This window comes from Saccopteryx leptura, chromosome 6 (genome assembly GCF_036850995.1).
Source record: "Saccopteryx leptura isolate mSacLep1 chromosome 6, mSacLep1_pri_phased_curated, whole genome shotgun sequence".
Lineage (NCBI taxonomy): Eukaryota > Metazoa > Chordata > Mammalia > Chiroptera > Emballonuridae > Saccopteryx > Saccopteryx leptura.
Genome location: NC_089508.1, coordinates 70,990,707 through 71,010,744, shown reverse-complemented (window position 1 = coordinate 71,010,744; position 20,038 = coordinate 70,990,707). Strand labels below are relative to the sequence as shown.

Below are 20,038 nucleotides of genomic sequence, written 5' to 3'. Positions count from 1 at the left end.
ATCTGAGGGTCGTTTTGTTGATAGTATTAATGAGATTTAATAAAGAATAAAAAGTTAAAAAAAATAAAAAATAAAAAATCGAAGTTTTTTTTTTAAATTAATAATGAAAAAAAGAAAAATAATATAAAATAAAAATTTTAAAAAAAGGAAATTATTCCCCCCCTCCTTTTTTCCTCTCCTCTCCTCTCCCCTCTTTCTTGAGAAAATCTTGTGGTGAACTGTGAATTATAACAAACAATGCCTGTGATGGAGGGCCTGAATTGGGGAAAAGTAATAAAGGGGCAAAAAAAAAAAAAGAAAAAAAAAAAAAAAAAGAAAAAAAAAAGAGCGTATGGACCCACAAAAAGCAAATAAGGAAAAAATTTGGGTCAAGAATAAAATGATTTGCTTTTAGGTGTTGGTTGTCTAAGAGTTATGATGAGAGGAATAAGAGGAAAACGGAAAAATGGGGGGACAAATTAAAAAATTACTATTGTATTTAGTGGAACAAGAACTAGATAAAATGGAGAGTCAGGGATGGGAGCACTGCTAGTGAGTTAAAAAGGTGAAGTAAAAACCCCCCAAAATGCCACAAACATAAGTTTGAGTCCCATATAAGATAATTTGTTTGTTATTGAGGTTTGAATGAGAGGAGATGTAAAGGAGAAAGGAAGAAACTAATATAGAGGGAGAAAAGAAAGAGAGAGAGAGAAAAAAAGAGGGAACCACTAAAAGAAGAAAAAAGAAAGGAGAGAGAGAGAGAGAGAGTTTAGGGTTTTGGAGTGCAACCCTCATAGAGAGAAAGGAAGAGAAGAGAAAAGATAATGGGAGATGTAACACTTATGGGTAGTGTAGTTCAAGGAGAGGAGAGAGTAAGACCGGCAGAGAGTTCATCGGCCAAATTGGAGAAGGAAAAAAAGTATCAAGAATGAAGATAAGAGAAACAAACAAACAAATATAATAAAATGGGATAGGTTATAAAGTCTGCAGATTATTCTTGATTTTGAGAGGTTATCTTCTTGCTTTTTCTTTTCTCTCCCTCTTCCTGGTGACTCTGTACCCCGGGTTCTGCCCCTTTGGCACGCTCAGGTAGAGGTTTGCAGTTGATAAGTCTCTATGGCAATGTCATGTATTGTGCTTTAGTCTCGTTGGCAGTCGAGGCTCATTAGCATTTATAGGCTCCGACAGTGAGAGAGTCCGTGTTCCTGGAGCCTTTCTCCTAGTCTTTCCTTCCTCAATTAGTAGCCTGATAATCCAGCTATGGGGTTGCTGCTGCCTCTGCCTGGATAGTAAGAGGCTCAAAGAGCTGGCAACTCCCCACTCTATTTCCACTCAGCACAGGGCTCTGGGTAAGGCTCAGTCAGTCAGAGCTGCTAGCATAATCAGGCGGGCTTTCCGCCCACTCAAAGACCTCTGGCTCTGCCACTCTGTCCGGTAACACAGGCGCTTGGAGGAAACTCTCACTCACTGTCTGCACGCGCAGACCAGGATATCCGGCCAGCAGTCTCACACTCTGAGTGAAACCCCCAACTGCAGGGAAAAGTTGCAGCGTTGGAATTGAGTCTCGCTCCGTCCCCGTGCGCGGCTTTTGCAAGGCGCTGGGGCGGCCCGAGATTCCGCTTTGGCCCACACAAAGGCCCCTGACTCTGCCCCTCTGTGCGATAACACGGGCGCGCACTGCCGAGGCACTCGGAGGAATCTCTCATTCACTATCTGCGCGCGCAGACCAGGATATGAGGCCGGCCGCGTTTCCCTCTGAGTGAAACCCCCTCCAGCACGGAAAATCTCCACCGTTGGAATTAGTTCTCACTCCCTCCCATGCGTGGCTTTCCCAGGGCGCTGGGGCTGCCCAGAGACTCTGCCCTCGGCCCACAGAAAGGTCTCTGACCCTGCCTCTCCGTGGGGCAGCACGGGCACCCACTCTCGGGGCCTAGGAAGAAATCTCTCACCCACTAACTGCACGCACGCCGACCAGGAGACCGGGTAAAATGGCCGCCCCGCTTGTCTTTCTTTGTTTGGGTTTGGCGCGAGTGTTAGCTTGTATTGCCCGGGTTGCCACAGGATCACTTTTTCCTCGGCTTGGATCTCCGTGCCACAGCCTGGTTCGGCCATTTGTGCCGTGGCCTGGATCTATTCACCCCCTTTGCCCGCCTCAGTTTCTATAATCACAGTTACCAGAGAAAGCCGCCCTGTTTAGGTTAGTGAGGAAGGCGGAGCATTTCTTACTCCCTATTTCCTTCGGGGTTTGGTTATATATTTAGCCAATTTTTCACTCGACCATACCTTTGGGTGTATTGTGAAGCATCTGGAGGCTCCAAGTATAGGTTTTTCTGTTTCTGGTTGAAGATCTTGTTGAGTTTTGGGGGAGATTTATCAGTATCGCTTCCTACCCCACCATTACTCTGACGTCATCTCACTATTTGTTATTTTAAATGGGAGAAATTTGTTTGATATATGAGTTGACTGACTTACGAGCTCGGTTACAGAATGAATTAAACTCATATCTCAAGGTACCATTGTATCACCATGGCACTAATAAATGTTTAAGCATACACATATGTGTGGGCACATATAAGAAAATTCTTGAAAGTCGAGTTCTTACAATACCTGAAAATGATTCCCTTGTGGATCTGCAAAGTTAATTACATTGGCTGGTTGGTTATTAAGTTCCTGCTTCTGACCTTTGGTATAAGGCCTAAAGTTTTCAGGTAGGTGATATAAATCAGTCTGTTCATATTTGCTTGGAGAACTATAACCACATCTGGCTTCATCTCTACTTTCTTCAGGACGATACCCAGGGTGATGGTCTTCAGTCCTAGTATGATTCTCTTCCCAGCCATTGCCAATTTTCTCCCCAATATACAAATCCCGAATCTCACCGTAGGCCTATTAGATAACAAGAGTAAGACAAAAGCACTAAGATCTAGTCCCGCCCTCATCAAAATCATTATCATGCCAGATACTCACATGTACATTTTTAGATTTATGCAGCACCTGAGGGTCATTCCAGTTCATTTCTGGTTGCTCAGAATGGTGAAGTCTTGAGAAAGATCAATACTTTAGATTTAGAGCCTATCACTTATTTGGAAGTAGATGCCACAAAGAACCCCGAAATGTTAACAGGTTTTCCCTCCAACCTTCATCTACAAGTTTAAGAATTAGCCCACAATTTTATAACTACATACATTATTACCACCTGCAGAGAGAATCAAAAGATAGACAGTTACAGGCCCTGGCCGGTTGGCTCAGCGGTAGAGCGTCAGCCTGGCGTGCAGGAGTCTCGGGTTGATTCCCGGCCAGGGCACACAGGAGAAGCGCCCATCTGCTTCTCCACCCCTCCCCCTCTCCTTCCTCTCTGTCTCTCTCTTCCCCTCCCGCAGCCGAGGATCCATTGGAGCAAAGATGGCCCGGGTGCTGGGGATAGCTCTGTGGCCTCTGCCTCAGGCGCTAGAATGGCTCTGGATGCAACAGAGCGACGCCCCAGAAGGGCAGAACATCGCCCCCTGGTGGGCATGCCCGGTGTATCCCGGTCGGGCGCATGCGGGAGTCTGTCTGACTGTCTCCCCGTTTCCAGCTTTGGAAAAATGAAAAAAAAAAAAAAAAAGATAGACACTTACAGAATTACACTACACAAATGAAGTGATTTCACATCCTTACCCTCCCTCTGTGTCATCCTCACTGCAGTCCAAATAGTGGAGCTCGGGTGAGGACGGGTCATCATCCAGCATGTCATGAGGCAGGTCTGTGAGTAACTGCTGCAACTGAGACCACAAAGTCAGCATCAATCTCACTTGGACTCAAAAACAAGATGCCAAACCAAAGCTGACTTGGATAGAGTAACTGATTGTAGAAGTCAAAGAAGTTCCTAATTTCTACATTTAAAAATGTCTTAAACACCACCACAAATTATGTTCATCATTTCACTTGGGAAAAGGGGAATAATTTCAGGATTTACATTAGAAGGCTTTATTATTTTCTACAAAAGTCTTGAATTTAAACATACACTAGAATTTTAAACCTTCTCCATGAAATCACAGCAAGTCATAATAATGGTACAATCACTCACTGTATTATGTTATCAAAAGACTTGAGTTTCAGAAGCCTGTCCTACCAGTAACCGGACCTTGGGGACTTGATACAATAGACTTGCCCCAGGGAATCTGAATGGCCAGACACACTTTGCCCAGGGGGTGAGAAGAACAGAAGCAGCAGCAGGTGGCCCAGACACTTAAAAGCTTGAATAATGTGACAGAAACCTCTTGGGAAGTGACTAATTAGTAGACAGCTAACTGATTCCAATGATGAAAAGATATACAATACTCGGCTGTTATACAACAGTTGAGTACAAAGAGAGCTATAAGATCCAGTTTCCTACCGTTAGCACTCTCGAAAGCTTAACTGGAATACTGACAATAAAAGCATTTCACTTTACTCTCCAATTATTTTTTTAGAAAACTCCTATCTTTAGCATTCTGCCTATAAAAAACAGATAGAATAAATTCATTCTAGTTTCAAAATAAAATGTGATGAAGAGATGGTCTCATTTATTAAATTTTAAAATCAGTATATTTCTTTCTTCAAATCCCAATATGATATTAAATCCTAGAATAACTAACAATTAGATTCAAATATTACATCATTAAATAGTAGTAAGGTGGTTTATAATGACTTCTCTTTCAAATTAAGCAGTAGTTAAATTAACAAGTGGACTGGGTTCCTCCACAGTACATAAATCAATCCAATAAAATTATGCAATAAATGAATTTTAAAGATATTAAATACTCTGTGTAAAACCATGGAGGAAGAAAATGAGACACTTCTTAGTCTATGACGGATTTTTCCTACACTTTCTCTGTCATTGTAATAAAAGAAATAAAATGTAACTATAAAACATATCTGAGTATTATATTTATAAAAAACTTTCATAAACAAAATATATATGGTAAAAGTTAAATTAAAAAAATTTAAGAAAGATCTAAAAGGTATGCTCCAGTTGTTAACTTAATTTTGGTGAAGTCCAATTTGGGAATGGAAGTGCGGTGTGTGAGGTGGAGGGGTGGAACTTCCTCGCTCTGATCCCTCATATATATCTAATATTCACTGGATGATTTAAAAAAACGATTTTCTCAGTTTGGTTCTTTACAAATGAAATAAGAGAAAAATATTCTATTCAATGAAAAGTAATCTTCATCTCAAAATTTATTTGATACCTATATAAACAAGTCAGTTCTTCACTTATTGGCCACCTATTCATGCAGGGTAAGTGAAAAATCATTTTGACAGTTAACTACAACAGAGTTGACCAAAAGATATAAAGAATAAAAAACACAACACTAAAAACAAAACAGAACATATCAACATATTACATGGATGCCTCAAGTGAAAGGTAATGAAGTGATTTTACAAATATGTAAAATTTACTAAGAAAATATCTGTGAGGTCTTTTAAAATGCTCCAACCTGTTTTCTCTGTAATTATATATCACTGCTTTAAGGAAAAAGACTATCCCACATATTACACAGGACAAAAATAACAAATCTTTTATACTTACATCAAGTAAGGACTTCTGTACAGAAAGAATGTTTTCTTCTAAATCTTCAGTGAGGTTTAAGTATATAACCTTATAATTCAGGGGAACTTTGACAGGGACATCTGAACAGTACATTTTTCCCTTCACAAAGGTAGAAAAAGCTTCACAATAATTAGGTAGCTCTTGTAGCTTCCTTTGTGACACCACAAAGGTGTAACTGAAAGGACATTAACAAAATTGGCATGTATAAAGGGAATTTAATGGGAGTATAAGCAGTAAGTTCTGAATGTTTCTGGGTCTGTAAGTAAACTTATCAACCAGGAAAATCATCCCTATAGTATTGTGCCATATAAAATATTATATAATATATATGTATATATATTAAATAGAATATATACATATAATTGGCTTCAAAAACTTTCTCCATCCAGTTCTTTGGCATGGTTGGCCATATTCCTTGACTTCCATAACTTTCAGGGCAGAGAGAAGCTAAATGAGGTGAGTCTTCTTAATAAGGCATTCAGGAACAAAATCCCACCCCCAAGGCTGCCATTTCCCAGACCCAGAGTGTGCCCTCCTCCTTACCAGGTGGCCCCCAGCCGGGCACAGGGAGTGCATGACCTTGGCCTGCACAGGACTCCTCCAAAGATGCCCCAAACCAACACACCTGGTGGTCAGCTTCAGAACACATCAGAGAAACACCCAATTAGTGCCACAAATGACACATCGAAAGGGTATGCTCGGTGAGCACCAGAGCCCCACTAAAGCAAATCTCATTCTGTGGGGTCAGCCCCCCACAACAGCTTGTCTGCTACAGTCTCAGCTAGTCCTCACAGCCAGTTAGCCTGAGGGTTAATCCTACCCACTAACATGCTGTTGGGTAAATGAGTTTGTAAAATGTGTATTTTTTTAGTTTGCTCACATTTATTGTTAAAAAATGGCACCAGATAGCCAGCCACGTGTGTGCTTGCCCTCAGAGCAGGGCAGTTGATTGAAAATTGCTGATTACCTTTCTGCTTGGGAGGGGCCATTGTTTTGCTAATATTTGCTGGAGGAGGGGGTCTTTGTGGGCCCAGGCAGTTTTTGCAGGGAGAGCTGAGAGTGCTGAAGAAGAAGCCATGTTGGCAGAGAGAGAGAAGAAGGTGTGCAGATGGGAACCAGAGCTGAGGGGCTTTGGGAGCCCTACTGAGACTGGTGGGGCCTTTGATTCTAGGAGGAACTGGAGAAGATTCTCCTAGTTGTGGAACCAGAGAATGCGTCAGGGCTTTGGGAGTTCTGAATGAGAGGAAAGAGGTCTTCCTTGTGTGTTTGCTCGTCAGCCGGTGCAAGAATTTAATAAAGGAATGGCTCACCATATTTTGGCTCCATTCTTTCTTTATCATCTGTCTGAATTCAATGAGAACCTGCATGTGAATGGCCACAATGGCAGCAGCCGCTGGCCTTACACATGCCAACAGCAATCAAGGCTCAACTACAACAGGAGGGCAATACGACCAACACAGGGACACTCCTGCAGCACCCAGCTCAGGTAAATAGGGAGATGGCACCACTGAGCCCCACAGGACACCCACTACATAAGGCCACTCTGCCAAGACTGGGAAATGCAGCAGCTCTACCTACAAACACAGGGAGGCAATCAAAATAAGACCAAAAAATGTCCCAAATAAAGAAACAAGACAAATCTAAAAAACAAACACCAAAAAACAAAAACTAAACATAATGGAAGCAAGTTATCTACCAGATGCAGAGTTCAAAACCCTGGTTTTAAGGATGCTCAATGAACTTGAGGAAAGAATAGATGATCTCAGTGAGAACTCTAACAAAAGAGATGAGAAACAAAAAAGAACCAGTCAGAAATGAAGAATAAAATAACAGAAATGAATCCATAGATAGATGCAACATCTAATGCAGATTAGATGAAGCAGAGGATAGAATCAGCAATATGGAAGACTAGGTAGCAGAAAAAAACCCAAACAGAACAGCCAAAAAAAAAAAGAGAGAGAGAGAGAGAGAAAGAATCCAAAAAATGAGAATAGTTTAAGGAACCTCTAGAACAACATCAAGCATAACAGCATTCACATCATTGGGTACCAGAAGAAGAGAGAGAACTAGGGATTGAAACCCTACTTGAAGAAATAATGATGGAAAACTTCCCTGACCTGGCAAAGGAAACAAACATACAAGTTCAGGAAGCACAGAGTCCCAAACAAGAGGAACTCGAAGAGGCCCACACAAAGACACAGCGTAATTAAAATGCTGAAGTGTAGAGACAAAGAGAAAATTTAAAAGCAGACAAAGAGAAAAGCAGTTAGTTTCCTATAAGGGAGTTCCCATAAGAATGACTTCTCAACGGAACTTTGTAGGCCAGAGGAATTGGCACGAAATATTCAAAACGATGAAAAGCAAAGACCTAAATAAATCAAGATAACTCTACCCAGCAAGGCTATCATTTAGAATCCAAGGAGAGATAAAGAGCTTCTCAAACAAGAAAAAACTGAAGGAGTTTATCACTACCAAATCATTATTACAAGAACTGATAAAGGGTCTCCTTTAAGAAGAAAAAATTTCAAAATATGAATAAGAAAATAATGCAAAGAAAAAAAAATTCACTGACAAAGGCAAACAGTACAAGCAGTGGATCAACCAACACTACAGCAAGTACAAAGGTTAAAAGACAAAAGTAGAAAGATCATGTAATTACAACAGTAAATTAAGAAATACACAGAAAAACACACAAACAAAAGAAGTAAAAAATGACAAAAACATAAACATGGAGGGGGTGAGTAAAATGGTAGTGATTTTAGAATATGTTCAAACTTAAGTGGCCATAAACTTAAAGTAGACTGCTATAAACATAGCTTGGTGTATATGAAGCACATGGTAATCACAAACCAAAAATCTACAAGAGATATACACAGTGGTGAGATCTAGCCAGTTCACACCTGTCCAGCAGAACTGATACCTAATATTTTGTTCAGCTAGGCAAACCACTTGTTAAAATGGCATTTGTAATCAGGGTTCTCACTAAGGTGAGTGCCTGGGCAACCACCCAATTGGAGCAGTACAAAGAACTCCTCCAAAGATGCCCCAAAACAACACACCTGGTGGTCAGCTTCAGAACACATCAGAGCAATACCCAATTAGTGCAACAGTTTCCACCCATTCCTTACTCTTTTTTAACGTTCATATGTGCAACAGCTTATTCTAAGCACCCGTAGTAATGTTCATTTTGTCCATGGGTGAAAAAAATTGCAAGTGAGGATGCCAATCAAGAAGCAATATGGAGGACCTGGCCAGCTGGCTCAGTGGTAGAGCATCTGCCCGGCATGTGGAAGTTCCAGGTTCAATTCCCAGTCAGTTCACAAAGGAGAAGTGACCATCTGTTTCTCCACCCCTCCCTCTGCCCTCTCTCTCTTTCTCTCTTCTCCTCTCGCAGCAATGGCCCAAATGGTTCAAGCAAGTTGGCCCCGGGCACTAAGGATGGCTCCATAGCCTTGCCTCAGGGGCTAAAATAGCTTCATTGCTGAGCAACGGAGGAGCCGCCCCAGAAGGGCAGAGCATCTCTCTGTGAGGAGCTTGCCAGGTGGATCCCAGTTGGGGTGGGGAGCATGCAAGAGTTTGTCTCTGCCTCCCTGCCTCTCCGCCTCTCACTTAAAACTAAAGAAAGAAGCAATATGGAAATATCTTAACAGTTTTATTGTTTTTGCAGGTTATTGTTTAATATTTTTCATTAATATAAAACATAACAATCTATATAGTTTTGTGTATCTCTTTTATTGTTCTTATTTAAGTATTAAATGCATGAAATAATCAACTACCTTTCAATTTATATTTTTTTATACTTAAAGTGGTCATTAGGGCAGAAGACTGGTTGTTAAATTATTTGAATCCCACCACTGGATATACAAGAAGTAAAGAGAAAAGAATTCAAACACAACACTACAGAAAGTCATCAACCTGCAAGAGAGAAGAACAAGTGAATAAGAAAGGAACAGAGAACTACAAAAATAATCAGAGACCTTGGCTGGGTAGCTCAGTTGTTTACAGTATCTACCTCATACACCAAGGCTGTGGATTAGATCCCCAGTAAGGACACACAGACTCAACAAATGGATTCATCATAAATGGAAGAACCATTTGATCTTTCTCTCTCTCTCTTTCTCCCTTTCTCTCTTTCTCAAATCTAAAAATAAAAATTGTCCTTAAAAAAAAAAAGAATGAAATTTTACCATTTGCAACAACATGAAAGCACCTAGAGAGTATTATCCTAATTGAAATAAGTCAGACAAAGACAAATACCATATGATGTCACTTATATGTCGAATCTAAAAAAATAAACGCAGACAACAGAAACAAACTCATAGAAACATAAAACAAACTGATGGTTGCCAAGGGGGAGGATGGTTGGGGAACTGGGTGAAAAAGGTGAAAGGATTAAGAAATATAAATTGTCGCCTGACCAGACGGTGGTGCAGTGGATAAAGCATTGGACTGGGGTGTGGTGGACCGGGGCTCGAAACCCCAAGGTCACCGGCTTGAGTGTGGGCTCACCAGCTTGAGCATGGGATCACTGACATGACCCCATGGTCGCTGGCTTGAAGCTCAAGGTCGCTGGCTCGAGCCCAAGGTCTCTGGCTTAAGCAAGGGGTTACTCGCTCTGCTGTAACCCCCCTGGTAAAGTCACATATGAGAAAGCAATCAATGAACAACTAAGGTGCCACAACAAAGAATTGGTGCTTCTCATCTCTTCCCTTCCTGTCTGTCCGTCCCTATCTGTCCCTCTCTCTGTCTCTGTCACAAAAAAAGAAAAATAAAGGAAGTATAAATTGGCAGTTACAAAATAACACAGGCTGTGAAGTACAACATAGAGTATCAGGTGGGTGCAAGATAAGGGGGGATCACTATATAAATTATATAAATGTTTAACCACTACATTGTATACCTGAAACTACTGTGATAAGTATTGAATGTCAACTATGATTGAAAAATTGAAAAAAATATATTTCAAACTGTGCCCTCCTCATATTCACTGTAAAATGGATTTTGCTTTTGGTCATGGAACCTTGTGCCATAAAACATAAAATTACTAAATCAACTTACGAACGTTACCAAACTGAAGATTTAGAAATAATAAATTTTCCTCATTACAGACACATCAACTATCAAAGAGTCTTAAGGCAAAGATAACAATCCTTATAAATGACAAGATTCAACTCCACTCATTACTTTCAAAATCACCATACTGCTTTTTGGTTGCAAATGCAATCTTCTCAGTGGGATAGATATTATTACATATCAACTGAGTTAAATAATTAAAGAGATATCTTCCCTAGAAAATAGATAATTTGCTATTAAGGCTTCTATTGAAGTGTATTCTAAATCACTTTAAACCCCTACCCCTTTATTACTTCACGTTTCTTCCTTAAAAAGAAAAAATGAAGGTACTGCACTCAAAACACTCCAGCAACAAAACACTTTACAGTAACCCACCTAGAACATCCAGAAAGCCTACGTGTAAGAAGAACGGAAAACAGAAAACACGTAACCTTTGACAGGATTTTCAACTTAAATGAACTAAACAGACTGTATTCAGAGACTGATCCTCGCTATGGATGAAAAGACAGTTCAGATTACAAACTGTACAATAATACATCTTCTCCCAAAAGAAAAGCAGCAAATGGACTAGCCAACATTCACGTGCCTTCTCAACAGGTTACCCACAAGTACGCTGAAAAGATTCTGATATTTTAAAATATGAATTAAGTAATGCTTTCAAGGGTCTGAACTAAGCAAAATATTCCTTTTATACTAAAAGCCAGGTTTAGTAATTTGGCAGCTAAAGCTTTAGTTGATGAATTATACTCTGTACAGTTTTCAAAAAAAATTAAAAAAACCACATTCCATTAAACTAAATTTTATAGTGTTAGTGGAGAAGACTTTGTCTCGTTGCCACATCCCGGAAAACAAATACTGTATGCCATCATTAGACACATCTCAGCTGCTCCACAGATGACACGTGACGGAACTGGAGGCCTGGAAGGAACCATGGAGCTCCTCCACGCCAAACCTGCCCTTCAGGTCAGCACACCAAGGCCCCAAGAAGGGAAGGGTGGGCGCTGAAGAGTGAGTTCCAGTCCCACAGCTGACACCAGAGCCTGCCTCTCCATTTCCACCCCTGTTTTCTTCTACATGACATTTAGTCGTCATTGGAAGACTGTCTGTATACAATCAAATGTCAGCCTGCCAGAGGTCAGTGTTTTGATTCCCATTGTGACAGTCCCTGAAGAATACTTACCTGTATGTTAAGAGAAACATTCAAAGGCTCAATCTAGATAAAGGACGTATAAGAAATTGCTGCCCTGGCCAGGTAGCTCAGTTGGTCAGAGCATCATCCCCATATGCCAGGGTTGCAAGTTCCATGTCAATCAATGAATGGATAATATGTGGAACGACAAAATTGATTTTTTTCTCTTTCTCTCTCTCTACCCCCCTTCTTCTCTCTCTTAAAAAAATTAATAAAAAATTTTTAATTGCCAAAGAAAAAAAATCAGAAAAATATAATATGAATACTCAACCATTTGTTCCTTTGATTTTCTTGGCTGATTACAAGAAATTTCCACCAAATTAAGTCAAATAATATAAAATGTAAACAAAATTTTAGCTTTACAACTCCCTCTAGTGGGGACAAAAATATCAAAATGTTTCCATAATTATATCAAACAAGGCAGTAAAAAAAAAAAAAGTGCAAAAAGGCTATGCAATGAAAACCTTTTCTCTAAAATGCACAATTCCAAGCTCCACTGAACTTTATTATTCTGTTAGAGAAGTGCCAGTAAAAAAAACCAAGAGGGACTCAGATCAGTATGGCCAGGTGCAAGTTCCTGTCTGCCATCTGCTACCTAAACCGCCTACCGTTCTAGTCAAGATCATTTTCCAGATTTCAAATATATCATCACTAAAAGAACCATCATCAGCAAAAACCACTTGATAGCACAGATGACTAAGTACTTCTGCCCCAAACCACCAGCTCCAAAATCTGTGCATGCATACTTAATTTTATTACCTAGAACGAAGTAATAATCACAGAGCTACTTCTGGCGACACTGCAGAAAGCACCCGTATACTCCAGCAAACCAGAGATCCCAAGTGACAACCTACCTTCAACTGTGGCTCTACCGGTAACTATGAAGTTTAGAACAAGCATTCCTATTTCAATAACAACTATTTCTATAATATCTGATGATGAAAAGCCAAAGTATAGTGACTTTAGCTGAAAAATATTTTGTAAAATTACATTGCTACATTATGAATGAGTTAAAAAAAAAACACTTTTCAATTCCTCTTCTCTGGGCCAGATTTTCAAGTAAAAGTTAGCCTAAAATACTTTGAATGCTGTCTACTTAGAAGCAAGAAAGACAACTGTATCAGTAATTCTCAAATGATTCGGCAAGAAATAATGTGCTCCCATAAGTTGTACGGAATATGAGTGACAGGGATATTGACTGACATAATACCGTATCTCCAGGTACCATCACCCTCACTCTGCTGCACCCTCTCTGCTCTGTTTACTGTAGAGGAGTTGGAGTTTCAGGCGACACACAAGGTAGGCTATGGGTTTTGCACTTCTCTGCAATGCCTTGGCCCACAGCAGCCAAGCTTTTCCCAACACTATACTATTTAGAATTGTTAACAATTTAGATGTGAGTATAGTGCCTTACTTTTCTGCAAAAGTCTTAGAGCTTTAAAAATAAAATGGGTCTATTCACGGTGGGCTGTGGCTTGAGATTTCATTGGTCTAAATGTTCTCTGAATATTAAACCACTTTACTAAATTCTTTGTTTTTCTGAAGATTAAATGTCATTTTCTCTATTTGCTCTTCGATGCAAACAATGGCGGGAACAGAAGTGGAAAAGGTAAGGCGATGATGGTTGTAGAGGCTGCTAATCAGAATGGCACGGAGGTTGCAATTTGACTGACTTATTCACTGACTTATAGAAAAGTGTGGACAAAATCCCAATGGACTCAAAAGCACCAAAATTGAAACTCAGCTCGATAAAGCAGGTTGTATTACCAACTGAGCATTCATACCAAGAGGTGGAAATCAGGATTAATCTGCCATTTACAAAGAAAGGATTTCTAATTCCTTAGCAAGGTAGTCATAAGTCAGATATGGCCCGCTTGACCAGCCGTATAGCACATCCTCAGGGATATGGGCATTCCTCCTTTGTAAGTGAACTGAATACAAACTGACTCACTAAGTAGAGAATGCCATATGCATTATTAGCCCATGGCTAACGCTTATAACCCAGCCAGCAATCCCAAAGCTACCAGCCAGGCAGGCAAGAAAAGACCCCTCTTTTCTCTGTAGTCTCATGGCTATGAACTAACTGCTCTGCTATAACAGAACAGGGTCAGGGAGTGAGGAGGTTTGAAGAAGCTTTCGGACATGCAAACAAACAGGTTTTTAATCAGCCAATTTATTTCTTTAACTTACAGTGACAAAATATATAGTCTTAATAATTCTGAATTTTGTTGCTGAAAACCTAAAATTCTCTGGACTCTGATCTTACTTCTTCCCTTGAAGCAATTTTAAAAAAGGCAAAAGGCAAGCCGTGACTGGGCAGCTCAGCTGGACACAGCATTGTCCCAATTCGTCACGGTTTGCAGGTTCAATCTCTGTCAGGGCACATACAAGAGGCAACCAATAAATGCATAAATAAGTGGAACAACAAATTGATATTTCTCTCTCCCTTCCTCTCTTGTAAAATCAAAGAATTTTCTTAAAAAAAAAACAAGTTTTATTACAAATATTAAAACCACTTTTTATTAAAGTGAACCATAGTCATCATGTTCAAATCAAGTTATTTACATATCTCTTCTTCCACTCTGCTAGAAACACTCATTCTTAGATATTTCACCTGTCAAGAGCTCCATTGCCTCTGGAAATTCCCTACCCTGGCACATAATTGATCAAGAAGTGATCCCAATGGCTATTTTCTATATTATCTAGAATTAATTTCTTCCTTAACTAATATCCTTTAAAACATTCACCACACAATACACTTGGTAGTAAATTCTAATATCCTACCCATCTCCCAAATATTTTTTCCAATGAAAAATCACGTCAGATTATTTATTTCTTCTTTAAAGTAGACTATAGTGATTACTTAAACCAGGGGTAGTCAACCTTTTTATACCTACCACCCACTTTTGTATCTCCGTTAGTAGTAAAATTTTCTAACCGCCCACCGGTTCCACAATAATGGTGATTTATAAAGTAGGGAAGTAACTTTACTTTATAAAATTTATAAAGCAGAGTTACAGCAAGTTAAAGCATATAATAATAATTACTTACCAAGTATTTTATGTCAGATTTTCGCTAAGTTTGGCAGAATAAATCTTTATAAAACAACTTATTATAGTTAAATCTATCTTTTTATTTATACTTTGGTTGCTCCACTACCGCCCACCATGAAAGCTAGAACGCCCACTAGTGGGCAGTAGGGACCAGGTTGACTACCACTGACTTAAACTGATCCTCTCAAGATTCTTAGTAGCTAAATTCCAGAAAACTATCCAAAGCCAACAGGGTCATGAAAATCTCATGCTATGAGTTCACAAATTATCAGGAAATCCTCCTCCCCACCACTGCCACAACCATTGTTGTGAAGGATCCTGTCAAAATCCAAAAACCCTGGCCAGGTCACAAACTCCAATGCCTTCAGACGGCTGGCAGAGAATTTACAAGAGCAAAGCTGGCAGGTCTAGGAGCTAAGCCCATGTCTGTGTGGGAGGTGGGACGGTGGCCAGCTGGGAGGGAGAGCCACTGTTCATTGTGCAGACACAGGCCGCATGTGGCCAGGGCTCAGAGTGTCTCAAGAAAAGCCAGAAACTCTTCATTGTTAAATGAAATTTTCCAACCTTTACATATAGATTCCATATTTTAAAAACACTGCACAACCAAAAACCACATGTGTATGGTCAAAAGCCACTGAGTTGCCAGTTTTCTATTTCTGCCCTAACTCTGCTGCCAGCCACAGGGGCAACTGACTCTATTGCTTGCTTCCTGTAAACACTAATGGTCCGCTGTAACTATTAAAACGGACTATCTTGCATATTAGAAAGTGAGGCATATCAAGCATAGACTCAATCCAAAAGAAGACTATTATCATAGTCCATCAAGAAATTTGACTCAAACTAAAAGCAATCTTAACAAGTAAATTGACTTGCACCAACTGCTACTATTACCATTGCCACTATTTACTGAACAGTTACTATGTGCCAAGAATTCTGTTAAACACTATATATACAGAAAATCTCATCTACTTACTCTTCTCCTTCAGTCTATCCCCCACACAGCATTTAAAAAGATCTTTCAAAATTATGATCAGATATCACTTTCTGTTTAGAAGTCTCTACTGGCTTCCCATTGCTCCTAGAATAAAATACAAACATCTTACCATGACATACCAAGATCCGGCCCCTGCCCACTTCTGTGCCTATCTCCACCGCTCACCCTTGCTCACACAACCCCAACTCCACAGCCTTCTGGCTATTCCACAGACATGCAGGGTCTCTTCCTGACTTCTGGGCTTTACACTCGGTGTCTTGGCCTAGAACATTCTTCCTCAGGCTTCTGCAAGGCTGCTCCTTCTCATGAGTCAAGTCTCAGCTCAAACATTTCCTCCCTCAAAAGGTCCCCCCTCATCAACTCACCACCAGTTGCTTTCATATAACCATATTTTGTTTCCTTGTCATTTATCAGGGCTAAGTTTATCACTCACTCAAATAACTTTATTCATTTGTTTACTTGTTTATGGTCTGCCTCCCCAAAGATATAAGCTACTTGAAGCAAAGGACCTTGCCACACTTGGTGAAGACAATGTGCCAAGAAACTAGAATCTAGGTCTCTGTCCCCAAAGCCAGCCACTCCCATCTACATAAAACATCATAAAGAATCTAAACACTGGCCCTGGCCAGTTGGCTCAATGGTAGAGCATCAGCTAGACATGTGGAAATCCCGAGTTCAATTCCTGGTCAGGGCACACAGAAGCAGCGCCATCTGCTTCTCCCACCCCCCCCCCCCCGCCCCCGGTCCCCTCACTTCTTTCTCTTTCTTTCTCTCTCTCTCCCTCTCTCTCTTCCCCTCCTGCAGCCATGGCTCAATTGGAGTGAGTTGGCCCCGGGCACAGAGGACGGCTCCATGGCCTCAGCCTCAGGAGCTAAGAAGAGCTCGGTTGATGAGCAATGGAGCAATGCCCCAGATGGGCAGAGCATCACCCCCGAGTGAGCTTGCTAGGTGGATCCTGGTTGGGGCGCACGTGTGTGTCTGTCTCTCTGCCTCCCCTCCTCTCACTGAATAAAATTTTTTAAAAATCCAACCACTTATCTAGTGGTATCATTCAGGGCTGTGTTTCATTATAGTTGTCTTGAAAAGGGAAGCATTCCACTCATCCACCTTTTAGAAGTCCAAATACTAACCAGGTTTTAGGAGTATAACAAAAAAGAATGATAAATTCCTTCAAAATGATACAATAAGACATAATTTTGATCAGTAAATAAAATTGTTTAATATGGGGTTTAGAGTCCTTTTTTTTCTGGCAACTTACCTCTTTCTCTCTTTCATAATCTTCTTTGTCGTAGTCTTCATCTTCATTTTGTACCTGCAGTGCCACATTGCCAAAGTCTAACGACATGGTCCTCCTGCAGGAGGAGAAAGATGCGTAGTTTTTAAATGTTCCCCAAATCTCATCAGACCAAACTACACAAGAGATGGCATACACAGAGAGACACAAGCAGCCAGGAAGAAGATGTATGCAACTCATGTGTGACAAACAGATAGTATTCTAAATATAACAAGTGTTCTTACAAATTAACTGTGGCCCAGGCCAGTGGCTCAGTAGAGAGAGCGTCAGCCCAGCATGTGCACATCCTGGGTTCGATTCCCAGTCAGGGCACACAGGAGAAACGACCATCTGCTTCTCCCTACTCCATCCTCCTTCCTTTCCCTTCCCTTCCCGCAGCCAGTGGCTCAATTGATTTGAGCATGGACCATGTGTTGGGCAAATGAGTTTTTAAAATTTGTGTTTTTTTGAGTTTGCTCACTTTTATTGCTAAAAATGGCACTGGGCAGCCATGAGTATGCTCTTGCCCTCAGAGCAGGGCAGTTGATTACAAATTGTGTTCCTGCTTGGGAAGGGCTATTGTTTCGCTAATGTTTTCTGGAGGAGAGGTTTTCCCACCAGAAATTTTTGAAAAGAGAAGGGAAGAAGCAGAAGGAGAAGAGGCAGAGAAAACCATGTTTGCAGAGTGAGAGCAGAGAGAAGGCAGAGTGCTGAGGGAGAAGCCACGTTGGCAGAGAAGGGAAAAGGTGTGCAGGTTGGGAACTAGAGCTGAGGGGCTTTGCAAGCTCTGCTGAGACTGGTGGGCCTTTGATTTTAGGAGGAACCAGAGAAGATTCTCCTAGTTGTGAACTGGATAATGTTTCAGGGTTTTGTGAGCTCTGAATGAAGAGAGAAGTGTTTTCCCTGAGTGTTTGCTTGTCTGCCAGTGTGAAACTTTAATAAAAGGATGGTCCACCATATTTTGGCTCCACTGTTTCTTTACCGTCTGCCTGAATTCAATAAGAACCTGCATTCACGTGAATGGCCACGACAGCTGCAACTACTGGCCATACACCATGGCACTGAGGATACTTCGGTTGGTCCAAGTGTGTCAGCCTCAGGCGCTAAAAATAGCAAGGCACTCGAACATCAAGCATTGGCCCAAGACAGGGCTGCTGGGTGGATCCCAGTAAGGGTGCATGTGGGTGTCTGCCTCACTATCTCCCCTCCTCTCACCTAAAATAAACAAACAAATTGTGATTCACAGAAAATACTCTATGACAGCAATTCATAGAAAAAAAATGCAAAAACCTAATAAACCAATGACTCCAGGGGTCCCCAAACTTTTTACACAGGGGTCCAGTTCACTGTCCCTCAGACCGTTGGAGGGCTGCCACATACAGTGCTCCTCTCACTGACCACCAATGAAAGAGGTGCTCCTTCCGGAAGTGCTGCAGGGGGCCGGATAAATGGCCTCAGGCAGCTACATGCAGCCCTTGGGCCGTAGTTTGGGGATGCCTGGAGACCTTTCTAGTGTTCTGGAATATATAACTTAAAACAGCAAGACTTTTATCCACAGAAAACAAAAAATAATAATAAACTAGAAATGTGCCAAAACATAAAAATTTTAAGAATATGCTCAAAGTGCCTTTTTTTAAAAGGTGATTTTCCTTTTTAAGATTTAAAATTATATTAATTGATTGATTTTAGAGAGAAGAAAGAACAGAAAGAGAAAAACACTGATTTGTTGTTCCACTAAACAGTATTTATGTATTTACTGGTTGATTCTTGTTATATGCCCTGGCTAGAGATTGAACCCACAACTTGGCATATCAGGATGACACTCTAAACAACTGAGCAACCTAACCAAGGCCCTCAAAGTTTCTAATTTATTGTATTCAATATGGCACACACAGTATCCTCCATAATTGGCTTCATCCTTTGAAATTCACAAATCCAAATGTCACGTTTTACAAAAAGTGGGCCACTAAACCCCGAGTTACTGATGGCCACCCCCAAACCATTTATAATCTGGTAGACTCCATAAAGCACACAACAAAAATATAAGTGATAAATGTCTTGCTCTCAAAGTTGATCAAATCAGGCTCCAGAAAACTACTCAAGAGAAACAGAAGGGAAGGCTATGAAGTTGTAGCGCTGCGGGGTTCCCATTCCCAAAGCCACAGGAGCTCCCCGGAGAACGCTAACTGCCGTGGCAGAAGCAGCAGCAGGAAACGGGTGTTCAAGTACCGACAGTCAAAAGGCTGCCGAGGATTGGAATTATACTTAGGGATCCTGACACTACACAGAAACTACCCAGAATTTCAAAGCTCTGAACAATCCTGACGAAAAGTCAGCAGACGTCATCAATTACCCTTCTACTGCCCTCCATCCGTCCCTCGGTGAAACACACTTTGATGTGAGCCTGAGCTACAACTCATTCGCTACTTTTCCGGCTCTAAAATGTCATTAAATTGGAAGTGAAATAAGAAACCCAGGCCCAACCATCCAAAAGCATTTTGCCATAAAGAACTCAACTCTTCCGTGTTAACAGTTGAGAACTGGGATCACAAACTTTTATATAAGCCAACAGCTCTATAGAAAAAGATATTGCACTTCATCAACTCTAAAGCACTCTTGATTGTATGATATAGTGCCATTGGTACCACTAAGAAAAAGATGTGGCCAATTAAATTATGGCACATCATTAATTTTAAAATGCAACCTGACTTTGTAGATGTTAAAATGTGAAAAGAAAATGTGCACTTTAAAGTGGATGAAATATGGTATTACAGATTAACACAAATATGACTTTCAATACTGAACTCTCCATGTCGAGAGTTTCCCAAGAACTGAATTACGTTCCTCAGCCAAACTCTAATTTGCAGTCCACCTTTTTTTCTCCCTCCCTCTCTGTTCCCTACAC

The 20,038-nt window shown here is 40.7% G+C and overlaps 1 protein-coding gene across 1 annotated transcript in view; it reads right to left on the bottom strand.

Moving 5' to 3' along the window:
* Positions 1–20,038, bottom strand: part of CEP152 (centrosomal protein 152) — a 112,275-nt gene that overhangs the window by 87,786 nt on the left and 4,451 nt on the right. Inside the window, exons 2-5 of the mRNA XM_066344297.1 lie at positions 17,119–17,212; positions 3,637–3,740; positions 2,947–3,019; positions 2,587–2,865 (exon numbers count right to left, since the gene is read on the bottom strand). Of these exons, the coding sequence (XP_066200394.1) occupies positions 2,587–2,865; positions 2,947–3,019; positions 3,637–3,740; positions 17,119–17,205 (543 nt within the window). The 5' untranslated portion in view covers positions 17,206–17,212. The remainder of the gene's footprint in view (positions 1–2,586; positions 2,866–2,946; positions 3,020–3,636; positions 3,741–17,118; positions 17,213–20,038) is intronic.